The sequence below is a fragment of the Leuciscus leuciscus genome (assembly GCF_965113295.1).
Source record: "Leuciscus leuciscus genome assembly, chromosome: 5".
NCBI classification, from domain to species: domain Eukaryota; kingdom Metazoa; phylum Chordata; class Actinopteri; order Cypriniformes; family Leuciscidae; genus Leuciscus; species Leuciscus leuciscus.
In genome coordinates, this window is record NC_138729.1 from 3766380 (window position 1) to 3783208 (window position 16829).

The following is a 16829-nucleotide window of genomic DNA, read 5'->3' on the forward strand; positions in this document are numbered from 1 at the left end:
ACCACTGCCAGGTCCCACGTGGGGACTCTAGGCTGGATGGCAGGCCTCATCCTCCTGGCTCCACGAAGGAAACGAATTATGAGTGGGTGTGTCCCCAGCGTGCCCACCCTTAAAGGCGTGTGGAATGCTGATACAGCCGCCACATAGACGTTAAGCGTGGACGGGGAGAGCCCGTCAGAGAAACGATTCTGGAGGAACTCCAGTACTGAAGCCACCGGGCAGTTAACTGGGTCCAACTGACGTTCTCTGCACCATGAAATTAAAATGTTCCATTTAAATGCATAAAGTTTCCTCGTGGAGGGGGCTCTAGAGTTTAGAATGGTCTCAACAACCTCGGTTGAGAGAACAGAATTTGTGAATTGATCCCCCTCAGGCGTCAATTCAGCAGCTTCTTGGGCTTCAGCCAAGGGTGAAATATCATGACCTCGGACCGAGGAGGGAGGACCATCCTGATCCGGATTTACCGCGGAAGGCCTGCCAGGAGAGCACAGATGTTTGGAAGCCATATTCGGGCCAGTCAGTACGGGGCTACTAAGAGTAAGCTGATCTCATACTGCCGAACCCTTTTGTACTCTAGAACCCCCGGGGGCAGAACAATCGGGGAAAACATACACAGACGTGGCCTCAACCATGTCTGTATCATGATATCCAGATCCAGCGGAGCTGGAAGAGCATGGGAGAGGTGGCGTAGAGGGTGGCCGTCCGCATGAAGGGGAAACGGGACCACCTCCGACACACCGACCTCCATCCCGGCTAAAGCCAACTTGGGGTGGAGTTTGAAATCCCCGGGCTGCAGCCCCTGCCTCGACAGGATGACTGCCCCCTCTTTGATCAGAGAGACCACCGACGTATTGTCTGTCAAAAATAGAACCTGATGGCCTCTCTGAAATCTCCTCAGACCCTGTGTTTCCAACACAGGTTCTAGGAGCAGAAACCATAACTTCCTCCCCATGATCAGAAAACGAGGGCATATGCGCGTAACTCTGGTCATGTGGAGTGGGTTCCCTCTCGGGAAAAACCCATTTGTCCTGAGCCACTACTACAGGGCCCCCACGTACAGCAGGCCAAAGAATAGTATGTTGAACACTGCTGCCAGCGAGCCCACTCTTTGATAAGGTCATATAGTGGTGGCCTGGCCTAGCTTGATATTCATGACTATGGTCAGGAAGGTGAATGTCCGAGCTGGAGACAATTGTGCCTGCATCGTGACTATAACCTACACCGCCCCCAGGAATCGGTTTCTCTGAAGAGGCACTAGTGATTTTTCCTAGACTCTGAGCCATATTCCCGAGCACCTCACGAGACTCAGAACAACACCTCGGTGTTGAACCGTCTGCTCTAGTAGTCAATGGACAGGAATGAGGATGCCCTGAAGACTCCATGGAGCTAGGACAGTGACCATGCATTCCGAGGAGGTGCGGGGATACAATACTAGACCAAATGGAAGAATCCAGAACTGATGTGCTTTTCCCCCAAAAGCGGATCTTGGAAACTCCCTGTGATGGGGTTAGAAGGGAATGAGGAGTTAAGGAGTTTGTGGATCTATCACGACAGACCAGTCCCCTGACTGTGCAAGATAGATGGATTATGGGTCAGGCTTGACTGAGCATGCTTCAGACTCGTAGTGTGAGCGGAGCGAAATTGGAGAGGGAAATAGGGTGACGCTCCGTCCTTCTAAAAATGCCGCTCTGCACTCTGTCCAAGATCCGCCCGCTCACGCTCCCCGCTCCACTCCGCTCACATGCTCTGGTTAATAACAACCCAAATCTCAGATTATCACACACATAAGGAGTCAAATCTAAAGGTCCTCTGGACGCGATTTTGACGCACGAATAATTCGCGCGATGGTTTTATTTTTTGATCAGCTTTTGAACGCGAATGTGCTGCGGCGAAAAAATGTCTTTTATTTTTTGCGCTTCGATGTCGATTTTTTTTTTTTACTTTTGCGGCGACAGAAAAGGCTTCAGTCAATCACATACTACAAGGACAACGATTTGAAAGACAATGTGTGGCGTAGCATTGCCAACCAACTCGGTTATCACAACTGTGAGTATGTTGTGTGATAGTTTTAGTCGTTGTATAGTCCTGTGCTGTGTAGGCTAGCAGGCTAAACTACATTTGGGATAGAAAGCTAACACTATTATCGTCAAAGATAGAGATAGAGACCGTGTTTACTTTGAACATGTAACAATTGTAACATGTAACATGTAACAAACAAGACTATTTAGGGCTGCTTTTAGTATACTATACATTCTTTGAGTGATATCTACAGTTTCTAGTCAAATGATTTTAACTTCTTACTTCGTGTGTTACATGTAATGTGTATTGACATTAAAAAACGCACTGTGTTTAGTTGAAGACGCAAAAAAACTGTGGAAAAACCTCAGGGACACCTATGTGAGAAAAATGAGAGAGGAAAAGGAAACTAAAAGTGGACATTAGCATACTCCACTTCAGACTCTCTTGTTCTTTAAGGTTGGGTGCACCCAAAACCTTCTTTTCTGTTTTTTAAAGAAAATGAAAAGCTCGTCTTCACTTGATGATGACGATGATGATGATGATGATGATGATGAAGTGTCCATGTTTTCTCAGCTGTCGGCGCGAACGTTTTGGAATGTTGAAGATCTGAACGTCACAGACGTCGCAAATTTGCGTCGCGGCTGATGTGAATGGTTTTGATGTGAACTATTCGCACACGAACTATTCGCTTATTCGTTACGCTTTTTCGTTACGCATCCGGTGTGAAAGGGCCTGACGCGGAGAACATAAATGCATTTACACAGGAATTAAAATCGCGGGAAATAATACTTTGAATATAGCTATTTTAAGTGTAAACAAAGAAGATAAATAAAAATACAGAATTTTAATTTTCCTCTGCGTGATATAGCTATCTCACGCTTTGATGTTTGTCATAATTCTGTGGTACTGATAGCTATTTTCTATTTCTTAATAAATTTGTCATTTACACTGAACCAAAACAATATCAGAGTCATCTTTGATACTAGGGGCTGAGGTGGGTCAGACCCATCATATTTTAAGTTTGCTTTTAAGCAGCATTGTGTCTTTACACAGAACTCTGAGCAGACACAGAGCCGCTTTAGAGCAGCCTTAACTCGGCTGTGTAAAGATTCCTATCGAGACAGTTAAATGGGAAAAGCTGAAAATAACATTAATATTATTTTCACAATCAGTCACAACAGTATGAGCAGAATTAAACTCAAATTAAACAGTTTAAAGTTCAGAGACCTACAGAAACTAAAGCTGAATTTAAGACTCTGATGATCTCAGACAAACTATTCACACACACACACGTGGTGTTACTGAACCTGGTCCAATTTACTTATATTTCTAGTGAGTAAATCAGCCATTTGAACTTTAAATGAAAATATGATGATGAAAATCATTAAAAACTATTCTTACCATAGTGTCTCCAGTTTATAATGTGGATCATCCTCCAGATCCTTTAACAGCTTCACTCCTGAGTCTCCTAGTTTATTCTTAGACAGATTCAGATATCTCAGGTGTGAGGGGTTTGATCTCAGAGCTGAAGCCAGAGCAGCACAACCTTCATCTGTGACACCACAATCACTCAACCTGTAGAGAACAATGACACACATTAAGCCTATATCCAGAGATAAGCATCGTTTTAGTTTTTATTAGTTTTAGTCACGTTCATACTCTTTTTAGTCTAGTCAAGTTTTAGTCGACAAAAACTGATGACATTTTAGTCTAGTTTTAGTCGACGAAAACTGATGACATTTGAGTCTAGTTTTAGTCAATGAAAATTGTATTTTAGTCTCTTTTTTTGTAATGCAATTTTATTAAACCCAGTCAATTATAGTATTTAAAACAAGGTTATCTTATTATATTTAGGGCTGTGACGGTGGCAGTTTTTTTTACCACCGTGGTGGTAATGGACCAACTACCGGCGGTGGTTGGGGGGTTGTTTAAAAAAATTAAAACTTGTTTTATATTTCCACACAAAGACGTGTGATATAGCCTACCACTCTGCGCTTTGAGAGGGATGTGGGACACGAGCAGGAAAGAGACCATCGATCTCTTTTCTGATATCTTCATGTTTTCTACTTGATGTAAATTGGTCTGAAGAGCGAATTTTATCCTCCACAAGGGCGAGATATTTAGGCTATGTTTGAGATTGCGCTGCCAGAGAAAGTCAAACTAAAATTCACCCGCGCGTGTGAAACGCGCTTTACAACTACTTGACGCGGCTTACCATGTCTAAATAACAAGCACAAACTGTGTTAAAAAGAATTTGACATGCAAGTACAAATGTAGGCTATCTGTCCTACAGCGTTTTTCTACTTTACCACAAGAATACGAATATAATAGGCCTAATTAAAAGCGAACCAATGAAGAAACGTTTATAATCCCCTTAGAAAATGGGTGAGACGTGAGTGAAGATTTGGGAAAAGAAACAAGAGATTCCATGCAGGGATGAGTCACGATTTTTGAATATTCGATTAGTTTATTTAATTAAAGAATATCGAATAGGTTGTGCGATTATTCTCTAAAATAAAATCTCCATGTTCTGGTGCGGATGTGGTGATGACTTGTTCATTTAACCAGAGGGTGACGCTGCCAATAACACATGTAACAGCTATCACAAAGAACCGGCATAAGTAATGATTATGAATGTGTCAAATATATCAATGAGACATTTTAATGGAATAACTAATGGAATAATATTGTTAAATTCGCTGATAATCGGGTGACCAGATCGCAAACCAGAATTTAAAGCCGACAAAGCTATGGGTTCACGCACAACTCTCTCATTCGTCGTGACGTTATAACATTTCGTCTTGTTTTGGTCTACGAAAATGAAGAGACATTTTAGCATAGTTTTTATTTTGTAAACCACATTTTTATTCGTCAACAATATTGCATTATACATTTATTTTAGTCATCGTCACATAACCAGCATTTACGTTGCGTCTCGTCTCGTTTTCGTCAGGTAATAAAGGTTTGTTGACGACAATATTTCGTCATAATTTTCGTTGAGGAAAGCAACACTATGTGAGTGTGAATGTGCTTTAATGCATAATGTATTTGTAAACATTTTAAGGAACGTGTGTGTGTGTGTGTGTGTGTGTGTGTGTGCTAAATGTATTTGTAAACATTTTAAGGAACGTGTGTGTGTGTGTGTGTGTGTGTGAGTGTGCTTAATGTAATTGTAAGCATTTTAAGGAACATGTGTGTGTGTGTGTGTGTGTGTGTGTGTGTGTGTGTGTGTGTGTGTGTGTGATTAATGTATTTGTAAGCATTTTAAGGAACGTGTGTGTGTGTGTGCGTGTGTGTATGTGTGTGTTAGCAGGGGAGGATTAGGACAATTAAGGGTCCAGCAGAACTTCATAATTTCCTGGATGATTTTGGTATTTACTTCGTAAAATAATCTTTTAGGAAGCACGCTATAAAGAACGGATATTCATTATAGTGTGTGCCAAGTGTGTGTGTTCGTTCGCGGGTTATTCAGAAACGACATAGTGAGGAAACGGAAAATCACCAAGTGACAATAAAACTAGTCCAGTGATGTATATATTTAGGCTTTCTGAAGCCTTGGAGCCAATTTCTGTGAGGAATCGATCAAAATGTACCACTTCGTTCTAGTCATAGGTATACATTTGTAATGATGTCCGATTCGTGAATGAATCATGAGTCGGTTCATTGCAGTGAATAGGACAAATCCGTTAATAAAACCAGTCTAGATGATTCATTTGTGAATACAACTGATTTGGTTTACCGAGTTCAAATCACTGATTCACTAGCCGCGTTTCCACTGTCGGGCCAGGGCCGGGCCAGGGCTTTAAACGGGCCGTGCCGGGCTGATAGCCTCGGGCTAATAGCACCAGGTCTGCGTTTCCACTGTCGGGCCAGAAGCTCCACAGCGCTTCACTAAAACACGCCCGTAACACGCCTCTCTGGAACAACGTCACACTAACCCATTCACCAACAAATGGAAGTTCTATCAGAAAACTAATCAGAAATCACTGGAAACAGCGTTGAAAACAAACATGATAAAAGCGGCCGTTTGCTGGCATTTTTGTTGTTTACTTGAATATTTAAAACCCAAGCATCGATGTTTTACCACAGGTTTACAATAAAAAGTGATACATTGATCATAATTAATTTATGTCAAAACTGCACATTAGTCACTCAGAAATAAATTACCGTTAGGTCTATTTCACAAAAGAAAGAGGACACACTTACTTCTTCAGTCGCGTCTGTTACTGTTTATCTGGTAGCCTAGTTACAGGACATATTTACATCACATTTAGAAAGAATGATCATTTATACAAATATATGCCACCAAAAATACGACCTGAGGAGCTTTAGCACTCTCTCGACTCCCATACAGATATTTTCAGTCAGAGAAACAGAGGAAGCTCCCGAAAAAAAAGTTGCTTTATTTTATGATAGTCCGGTATAAAGAGACGAGACGTAGGCTACTGACAGATAAAATAAAAACATGACTGTGATAGCCTTTATGATTGGTCTGATTTCTTCAAGCGTATGTTTTTTTACTATGCGTATCTTCAAGCGTTTACTATGTTTACCATGGTAATGGTTAGCGCGCATAGTCTTTTGCATCACAAACACAAGGCATTCAAACATGAACGCGAGTTAAATTATTTTAAAAGTCTTTAATGCTGACAGAATCATCCGGCGCTGCCGTCTCCCGACTCAGGTGAACTCTGGACTCTGTTCGTAACCACTCCTCTAGCCCGAGCTGGCCTGCTCTGGCCCAAGGTATTCGACGGGCCAGAAATCCTGGCCGCTGGCCCCGAGTAAGCCCCGATCAAGCCCCGGAAGTGACAGTGGAAACGCGACTGGCCCTGGCACGCACTAGCACGGCCCGGCCCTGGCCCGACAGTGGAAACGCGGCTACTGATCCTGTCAATGTTTTAGTTAAAGCAACACTATGTAGATTTTCAACCTTCATAATATATTTCCAAGACCCTTGTGATGGTACATCAACTTACAATAGGTTGACGGGGTCTGTATCGCTTTTACTGGCACTATGTAACTTCGGGGTTCGGGTAGTAACCCTAGCACAAAAAGAACTACAAAATTCGACTGCTTTACGGCAAACGTCACTTCCCCCTCCACTTCCTCAAATTTGGAAGTGAGAGGCCAACCAGCGTTTGTTTTCCGGTGTGGTGAACAATCGAGTCCGGTTGAAGAGATGAGTCCGAGCTTACGTTATAACGAGTCATTAATGTATTTTAACTTATATGTTTAATATACTAGTAGTATTTAACCGAAGCTATAGATTGTGAAATTAAACATTTCTCGTTGTTAGTGTGTTTTTTATAATAAATAAACAACATATTTGAGCTTTAAACAACTACATTCCCGACTGAGAAACTCTTAAAACTACATTTTGTGACACAATAACAGTCGTATTTTTAAATTTCGCGGTCTTTCTCCTCTGCTATTGACGCAGCTCGGACTCATGAATCTCTTCAACCGGACTCGATTGTTCACCACACCGGCTTTCGTGCGCATGTTTTTGTCATGGCCAAAGCAGCAACGGACAAAAAAAAAAGTCAGAAGTAAGCCTATGTCTAAATGGCGTGTACAAGTTTGGTAGGAGCTACATTCTTGCAAGTAAATAATACATGATTAGACGGACAAAATTATCGTTTAGGCTAAGTAGCCTAATGACTTCAGGCTGATAGTCATGTTTGTTTATTTATTTTTCTGGTGAAAGTGTCTTGCCTCAGGCTATAATGCAAATCGATTTTTCAACTTTGCAGATTCATCTATGGTAGCTTGATAATATTGACGATATATGGCTATTACCTACCACACAAACATTGAATTGAATTAGCATTCTGTAAAACAGTAGCCCTACTATAATGACGCTGGCTTGTAAACGTGAGCTACGTGATCTTTTGGCGTTTGAAAAAAATAAAACCCATGAAATGATATTCATATGACATGCTGAAATATATGCCACTGTACCTGGGATGAAGACTTTTCACACGCAACGCAGGCAATCTGCCCAAGACGTGAGAACTCCTGCAGAGTTCGGGGGCATCGGCTTGTCAACAAATGCACGTGTATCCCCTGGTGTTACCATGACAGATTTTACGACCGCAGTAGAAGACAATACTGTTTCCCAACTGTAGGGGGACCCCGAGAGCAAAAGCTACTTGGTGTTGCTTTAACACTGTCTCAGGTCTGGTCATGCTGTCTATTACAGTTTTTTACGATTGCTATGACAGATTTTTCAATACTTTTAACAATTTTCCAAAACTCTTAATACAGTTAGCACTACATCCGTCTGTGTAAGCTATACTATTAACACATTTCTTGTTGCTTTAACACAAAATGCACACAATTAACACACATTTAAAATGCTTGAGCTTTTTTACAGACAAGCTCAAACAAGACCAAAACAATGGATTTTTACTGCCAAATTTACCAATGCTTTAACACTATGTCAGAACAGATAATGCCATGTTCTAAACCTAACCTTAAAGGCTAAAGTCAAGGTAAACAGCTGTTTATATTGTGAATTGAAACACAAATATATCCCCTGTATTTTATTCTATTGTTACTGAGAAACAGCTGATTGAATTATCCAAATATATAAATCACAGCTGATTCCCATCTAGGAAACACACTCAGGTGTTGAGTTTCTTTCAATTGCATGACCATATGGTATAAAAGAGGACTTTTTGCGCTGATCTTTGTGGAGAGGGAACAATATAGAGCAACAAAAGAAAGAAAGAAAAATGTCTGCACTAGGTAGAGGAAGACGTGTACCAGGGTAAGGGAGAGGAGTGGGACAAGGGCAAGGGAGAGGAGTGGGACAAGGGCAAGGGAGAGGAGTGGGACAAGGGCAAGGGAGATGAGTGGGACAAGGGCAAGGGAGAGGAGTGGGACAAGGACAAGGGCAAGGGAGAGGAGTGGGACAAGGACAAGGGACAAGGACAAGGGCAAGGGAGAGGAGTGGGACAAGGACAAGGGCAAGGGACAGAAGTGGGACAAGGACAAGGGCAAGGGAGTGGGACAAGGGCAAGGGAGTGGGACAAGGACAAGGGCAAGGGAGAGGAGTGGGACAAGGGCAAGGGAGAGGAGTGGGACAAGGGCAAGGGAGAGGAGTGGGGCGAGGGAGAGGAGCTAGAATGCGTGGTGGCGCTCAAAGAAGGGCCAGAGCTAGGGTAACTAATGAAATAAGAGCTACTATAATAGACCATGTCATAAACCATGGGCTATCATACAGAGAGGCTGGTGAATGAGTACAGCCAAATCTCAGCCGGGACACGGTGGCATCAATTGTTCGGATTTTTAGAGAAACCAACAGGTAGGATATTGCTTCTCCTACTGCAAAGCATAAATCATTTTACCATGTATTACAGTGACTGTGTGCCTCCGGTCTCTAATATGTAACTGTATTTTGTCCCTCTAAGGATTCAACGTCTACCTCCCTCAGGGGGCAGAGGAAAGCTCCTGAATGAAGAACAGGAACTTGCTATTGTCAACATGGTGATTGCTAACAAAGAAATAAAACTGAAGGACATTCAGTCCAGAGTTGTAGAGGACAACCTTGTCTTTAGGAACATTACAGCAATCAGCACAACATCCATTTCTCGGACTCTAGCTAAACAGAGTCCAAATGAAACAATTATACAAAGTTCCTTTTGAAAGGAAGGGTGAGCGCATCAAAGAACTCCGTCACCAATACGTCCAGGTAAGGTTATGCAATACAGTCATTACTGTACTATACATTGTGTGTTTTGCAGTAAACTACTCTATAAACTTGGAGTACATTAGGACCTAAAGTAGATATACAGCAAAGCATTTACATACACTGTGTCTGATTACTTTCAGAGAGTAATGGAGTTGGAGGCCAATCAAGTCCCACATGTAATGATCTACGTTGATGAGGCTGGCTTTAACTTTGCGAAAAGGCGTTGGCGTGGAAGAAACATAATTGGCAAAAGGGCCACAGTTACTGTGCCGGGCCAGAGAGGAGTCAACATCACCATGTGCGCCACAATCTCCAACGATGGTGCACTCCTGCATAAATGTGAGATTGGCCCCTAAAACACCAACCGCCTTCTCCTGTTTTTAGAAGACCTGCACGAAATACTTGTGCCAGAGGTAGAAAGGGGACAGGTGAGAGACCACTTGCCAATATACCTGATCACATGGGACAATGTGGCATTCCACCATTCCCGTGCAGTCACAGTATGGTCTGACGCCCATCCTAGGATGATGTCCCTTTTCCTTGCTCCTTACTCCCCTTTCCTCAACCCCATTGAGGAGTTTTTCTCATCTTGGAGATGGAAGGTTTTTGACCATCATCCACAGGACCAAATGTCCCTCCTGGATGCAATGGATGCTGCATGCCAAGACATCACAGCTGAACACTGCCAGGGGTGGATAAGGCATGCCAAAATATTCTTCCCACGATGCCTTGCCAGAGTGTGATGTGGATGAGAACATGTGGCCAAATTCAGAAGACCAGGCAGATTAGAAGATGACTTTTTTTCTTTCTTTTTTGTCTTCTGGTGCTTTTTCTGTTTGTATATTTTGTATTTTCACATAATAAATGGCAGCTATATTGCATATTTTTGTTATCTTGCAGTAATGTCCTTTTGCATATAAAGTCTTTATTGCAGCAATTCTGTCTCTGTCTTCGTTTTTTCATTAACCGTACATTCTATAAAGCACTCTGAGATGGGTCTTTTTTTTATTGAATTTCTGCAGCAAAAGACCTAAACCCAACAAAACAAAAATGTAGAGAGGCTTCAAAAGAAACTGCAGTGCAAAACACAATCTATCATCAATACAATATACTGTCTGTTGTATAAGGGCATACCTGACACATATAAAATAATGCAGTTTCTGTAATTCCATCTGATGTTAGTGTTTTTATGACATTGTGCTATGATTGACTAAATCTTCCTGTTGGACGAGAACATATGTTATTGTTTTGAAAAATTATTTGATTTTGAGACATGTTTGCAGTGTTTTGGTAGACATAGTGTATTGTTGCTAGTGTATTATTGTATTTTGAAAATTAATGTTGGAGCTTAGTTTACAATGTGTGATTTTGAGCATGAAATTAACTGTTTTGCCAGTTGTGTGTTGTAGGTGTGTTGGTGCGTTAAGAGTTTAGGACATTTGTTAAAAGTATTGAAAAAATTGTCATAGCGATTGTAAAAAACTGATCAAAGAATGGTGTTTTACTGAATGCAGTATGTAATTATTTGTATAGTTATAAATGTATAATTTTAGTTAATTTAATAAACTTTCAAACTTTCATTTAGTTCTTTATTGTCTCTCAGTGAATAATAATTGCTATGCTTATAGATAATGATTGTTGTTATATGTGGCAAAAAGATAAGATAAGATAAAGAAAATCCAGAGCTTCCCACTCGTATTTACGACATTAGCCGCTTTTGCACTGTCGGGCCGAACAGTTCTCATTGCGTAACCATTCCATTCCGTTGTAACGACTGATAACAAATCAGACACAATTATTTGGTACATGTACCATAAAAATCGTCTCGGGTTACTATTGTACCCTCGTTCCCTGAGCGAGACACTGCATCGATACTCGACGCTTTGGGGAATGCCTTCGGCATGATGCGTCTGAAGTCTGTAATGGAACTATTCCAATCTTGATTGGTGCTGTGTCTTTCGTCACTCGTGACGTTGCATGTGACGGTGATCCGGAAGCTATAAAAGGACAACGGAACATAGCCGTGTCAGCTTTTAAAGGGTCGAAGCAAGTCGTTCTCAGGAGCGCGAAAAGTGTGGCCGAGGGATGCAGCGTCTCGTTCCCTCCTCAGGAAACGAGGGTTACAATAGTAACCCGAGACGTTCCCTTTCGTAAGGGAACTCCCGCTGCATCGATACTCGACGCTTTGGGGAATGAATACCCACGCCGCCACACTGAGAGACCCCGCCCTGGTGTGAAACAATCTGGCACACTCAAGACATGAGAACTTGTGAACCTGGTGTAGAGGGCAGATCCAGACTGTAATGTTTTATGAAGGTGTGTGGGGAGGCCCAGCCAGCGGCATCACAGACCTCTTGAAGAGAAACCCCTGCTAGCAAGGCTCTAGAGGATGCCACTCCTCTAGTTGAGTGAGCTTTTATCAGGAGAGGTGAAGGCAGATTGCGCACCTCGTAAGCTGAAGAAATAGCCTCTACTATCCACTTGCTAATAGTCTGTTTGGAGACCGGGGAGCCCTTCTTGGATAGCCCAAAACACACAAACAGCTGGTCCGACTTCCTCCAGCCCGAGGCAATATGTACATAGGCCTCAAGAGCCCGGATCGGGCATAACAAGTGTAATTTAGCTTGATCAGCCGAGACATGCGGTGGAGGATGAAAGGCCTGAAGGATTATAGACCGTGCCACATTCGTGGGCACCTTAGGCACGTAGCCAGGTCTAGGGTGGAGAATGGCTCTCACTCTGCCAGGAGCGAACTCGAGGCAAGAGGGAGCCACAGATAGCACCTGCAGGTCGCCAACTCGTTTCACGGAAGTAATAGCGAGCAGGAAGGCTACCTTAAAGAAAAAAATTTCTCAGACACCTTATCCAGGGGTTCGAAGGGTGCCAGGGATAACCCTTCGAGGACCACTGCCAGGTCCCACGTGGGGACTCTAGGCTGGATGGCAGGCCTCATCCTCCTGGCTCCACGAAGGAAACGAATTATGAGTGGGTGTGTCCCCAGCGTGCCCACCCTTAAAGGCGTGTGGAATGCTGATACAGCCGCCACATAGACGTTAAGCGTGGACGGGGAGAGCCCGTCAGAGAAACGATTCTGGAGGAACTCCAGTACTGAAGCCACCGGGCAGTTAACTGGGTCCAACTGACGTTCTCTGCACCATGAAATTAAAATGTTCCATTTAAATGCATAAAGTTTCCTCGTGGAGGGGGCTCTAGAGTTTAGAATGGTCTCAACAACCTCGGTTGAGAGAACAGAATTTGTGAATTGATCCCCCTCAGGCGTCAATTCAGCAGCTTCTTGGGCTTCAGCCAAGGGTGAAATATCATGACCTCGGACCGAGGAGGGAGGACCATCCTGATCCGGATTTACCGCGGAAGGCCTGCCAGGAGAGCACAGATGTTTGGAAGCCATATTCGGGCCAGTCAGTACGGGGCTACTAAGAGTAAGCTGATCTCATACTGCCGAACCCTTTTGTACTCTAGAACCCCCGGGGGCAGAACAATCGGGGAAAACATACACAGACGTGGCCTCAACCATGTCTGTATCATGATATCCAGATCCAGCGGAGCTGGAAGAGCATGGGAGAGGTGGCGTAGAGGGTGGCCGTCCGCATGAAGGGGAAACGGGACCACCTCCGACACACCGACCTCCATCCCGGCTAAAGCCAACTTGGGGTGGAGTTTGAAATCCCCGGGCTGCAGCCCCTGCCTCGACAGGATGACTGCCCCCTCTTTGATCAGAGAGACCACCGACGTATTGTCTGTCAAAAATAGAACCTGATGGCCTCTCTGAAATCTCCTCAGACCCTGTGTTTCCAACACAGGTTCTAGGAGCAGAAACCATAACTTCCTCCCCATGATCAGAAAACGAGGGCATATGCGCGTAACTCTGGTCATGTGGAGTGGGTTCCCTCTCGGGAAAAACCCATTTGTCCTGAGCCACTACTACAGGGCCCCCACGTACAGCAGGCCAAAGAATAGTATGTTGAACACTGCTGCCAGCGAGCCCACTCTTTGATAAGGTCATATAGTGGTGGCCTGGCCTAGCTTGATATTCATGACTATGGTCAGGAAGGTGAATGTCCGAGCTGGAGACAATTGTGCCTGCATCGTGACTATAACCTACACCGCCCCCAGGAATCGGTTTCTCTGAAGAGGCACTAGTGATTTTTCCTAGACTCTGAGCCATATTCCCGAGCACCTCACGAGACTCAGAACAACACCTCGGTGTTGAACCGTCTGCTCTAGTAGTCAATGGACAGGAATGAGGATGCCCTGAAGACTCCATGGAGCTAGGACAGTGACCATGCATTCCGAGGAGGTGCGGGGATACAATACTAGACCAAATGGAAGAATCCAGAACTGATGTGCTTTTCCCCCAAAAGCGGATCTTGGAAACTCCCTGTAATGGGGTTAGAAGGGAATGAGGAGTTAAGGAGTTTGTGGATCTATCACGACAGACCAGTCCTCGGAGCTGGTCTGACTGACAGCCGGTATCTTGAATCTGAACCCCCTCGGAGGTTGATCCAGTACCCTGAGATCCAAAACAAGGCCTAACTCCCCTCCCCCCACAGGAACTATGAAGTACCGGCTGTAGAACCCGGGCTCCCGTAACCAAGGAAGAGCCCACTTTGAGGTTTCCTGTGTTAAGAGGGACTAGACTTCCCGTTCCAAGAACCGACCCTGCTCGGGGCTGGCCGACATGTGAACCACCCTTAGTAGATAATATTTGTATATTAGCTCCACTGTAAGCAGGACCCCCTAGGCTATATTTTGAAGACCCCTCGGGGTGTCTAAATATGCCATTATGGGGACCAGTCCCTCGAGACTGGCCTCGGCTATACATTTCCAAATGGCTTCGGTGACCTGAAGCAGGTAACTGGCCGGAACTAACCGAAATATGCTCTCTACAGACCTCCTGAGAGGCGGCGAACTCGACAGGGCCGCAACGTTTTCGGGCAGATACTGCGATTTGTGTTCGCTGGAAGCCGATGTGTCCCGAAGCGCCATCGGCGGCGGGAAGCAAACATCGATTTCCTAAGGGCTGCATAAGGGGGCGAGACTCCTGTACTCGATCTCCTGGGGGAACGCCCATAAGGGTCCGCGTGTTACGACAAGACCTCTTAGTTGAAGCCATCTTAGCCCGAGAGACAGTCCTCAGACCTGTCTTCGGTATAGAGGGCTTCATGCGAGAATGTTTCTTCTGGCCCCAAGCCTTGTACGGGGGGGCACGAGAGGAAACCTTCTCAAAATATGAGGAGCTGGCGGCTGTCCCATGAGGCCTGGACTGACAACTGGGGATAGCTGATTGTCGCTCTGCCTCCTGAAGCCTCTCGACAACGGTTCTTGCTGCGTCGCCAAAGAGGCCAGAAGGCGAAAGGGGGGCATCGAGAAGGAAAGCCCTGTCTTTCTCCCCGATCCCCAAGCGATTAAGCCATAAATGTCTCTCTGAGACAACTAGTGCTGCCATAGAACGGCCAATAGCACGGGCCGTCTCTTTAATAATACGGAGAGATAAGTCAGCTAATCTACGAAATTCAGTAATACCGTTGAGTGAGACCTCCCAGTTATCATCCACCTCTTTGAGGAGGTCAGCCAGGTATGCCTGTAATAACCCCATCGTGTGTAGGCATGCACCGGCTCGACCCACCGCCATATATGCTTTCCCTAACAAATTCGATTTCGCGAAATATTCCTCAACCCGAGGCATCACCTCATAACCATTCTCATTAGATTCCCTAATGGATGAGTAAATATATACATGGGGGGAAAATAATTGAGATGAACATGGATTTTTCCACGATTTCGATACCTCAATATGGAGATCAGTGAAAAAGGGAAGGCTCTGACACGAAGATTGTGACTGGGTCTGCAGGAAGCGCTCATCCATTTTATTTTTCTTAGTCGCTTCCTGCTTATTATATGGCCATTCAACATTTAATTTAACCACTGCCCTGGTCACAACCTCCAGCAACTCCTCAATAACGGGAATATGGGGTGGCGAATCCCCATATCCACGTGATTCAGTGTTGATAATATCTAACTCCTCGGAGCCAGATAAATCAAACGCTGTGTCTTTACGGAAGAAGCTGCAGCGCGGGCTTCTGAACCGTGCGCGAGACCAGTGGAGCTGGTTAATAAACACTGAGAAAGGGTCGCAACCGTCTCAGTAATATATGCCAGCCCCACGTGCGAATCCCATGCATACAAGCGGCGCGCTGCCTCAACAGACGCGGAACCTGATGCACTGGGAACGCAAGCCTGATCTAATTGATCAAACAGGCTCAAACGGGAGCGGAGCTTTTTCAACAGTTTGCACAGACAGCGCCCTCGAGCACTGACCGTGCATGCTCCACTCCCAGACAAACAACACAGAACGAGTGCGTGTCATCCTCGCTCAAATAGCGTGGGCAAGGGGACGCACACCGCCTGAGTCATTTCTCTATATTCGCCATATATATTGAGATAGACAGACAACATCAAATAAGACAATACAGTCACACAGAACGCTTGCTGAAGACAGAAAACTGACGCGGCTATGTTCCGTTGTCCTTTTATAGCTTCCGGATCACCGTCACATGCAACAACACAGCACCAATCAAGATTGGAATAGTTCCATTACAGACTTCAGACGCATCATGCCGAAGGCATTCCCCAAAGCCTCGAGTATCGATGCAGCGGGAGTTCCCTTACGAAAGGGAACTTCAAACTTCACTCTGGGATCTGTGGTCCCATCCCCCCAAACAGTGCAAGAAGGTCTTCTCGTTACCATGGCCACGATCAGATAAGTTAGTTTTATGACCCGTAGCAATGTGAATAGGGTCCTGCTACAAAACCTACAGATATGAGAGCAGACTGTCCTGCATTCATTTATCGACGAACGGATCTATAAATGAACATGCATCCCAGAAACTTTGTGAATGACTTACTGTCTTGTGTTGTGTCTTTTAATACTATTATCTGTTGATACTATTATCTCTTTGATACTATATATCTTATTATAGTACCTACAGTCACCGTAACCCCACACATACCATGTTTGGTCTCTATAAATTGGTACTTTGAAGATCGAAATGATTGTGTACATGATATGCCGATAGCTGTGCAACATATT

General features: G+C 44.4%; 1 protein-coding gene across 45 annotated transcripts in view; it reads right to left on the reverse strand.

The window, feature by feature from the left end:
• Nucleotides 1-2955: 2955 nt before the first annotated feature.
• LOC309499292 (uncharacterized protein) overlaps nucleotides 2956-16829 on the reverse strand; it is a 548614-nt gene continuing 534740 nt past the window's right edge. For 7 of the 45 annotated variants that reach the window (XM_082170483.1, XM_082170477.1, XM_082170447.1 and 4 more), the window contains one exon: nucleotides 2962-3594. In XM_082170483.1, coding sequence (XP_082026609.1) covers nucleotides 3417-3594 — 178 coding nt within the window. In that variant the 3' untranslated portion in view covers nucleotides 2962-3416. Of the gene's footprint in view, nucleotides 3595-16829 lie in introns of all 45 variants that reach the window. The other 38 variants (XM_082170484.1, XM_082170444.1, XM_082170442.1 and 35 more) reach the window with 15 other exon arrangements.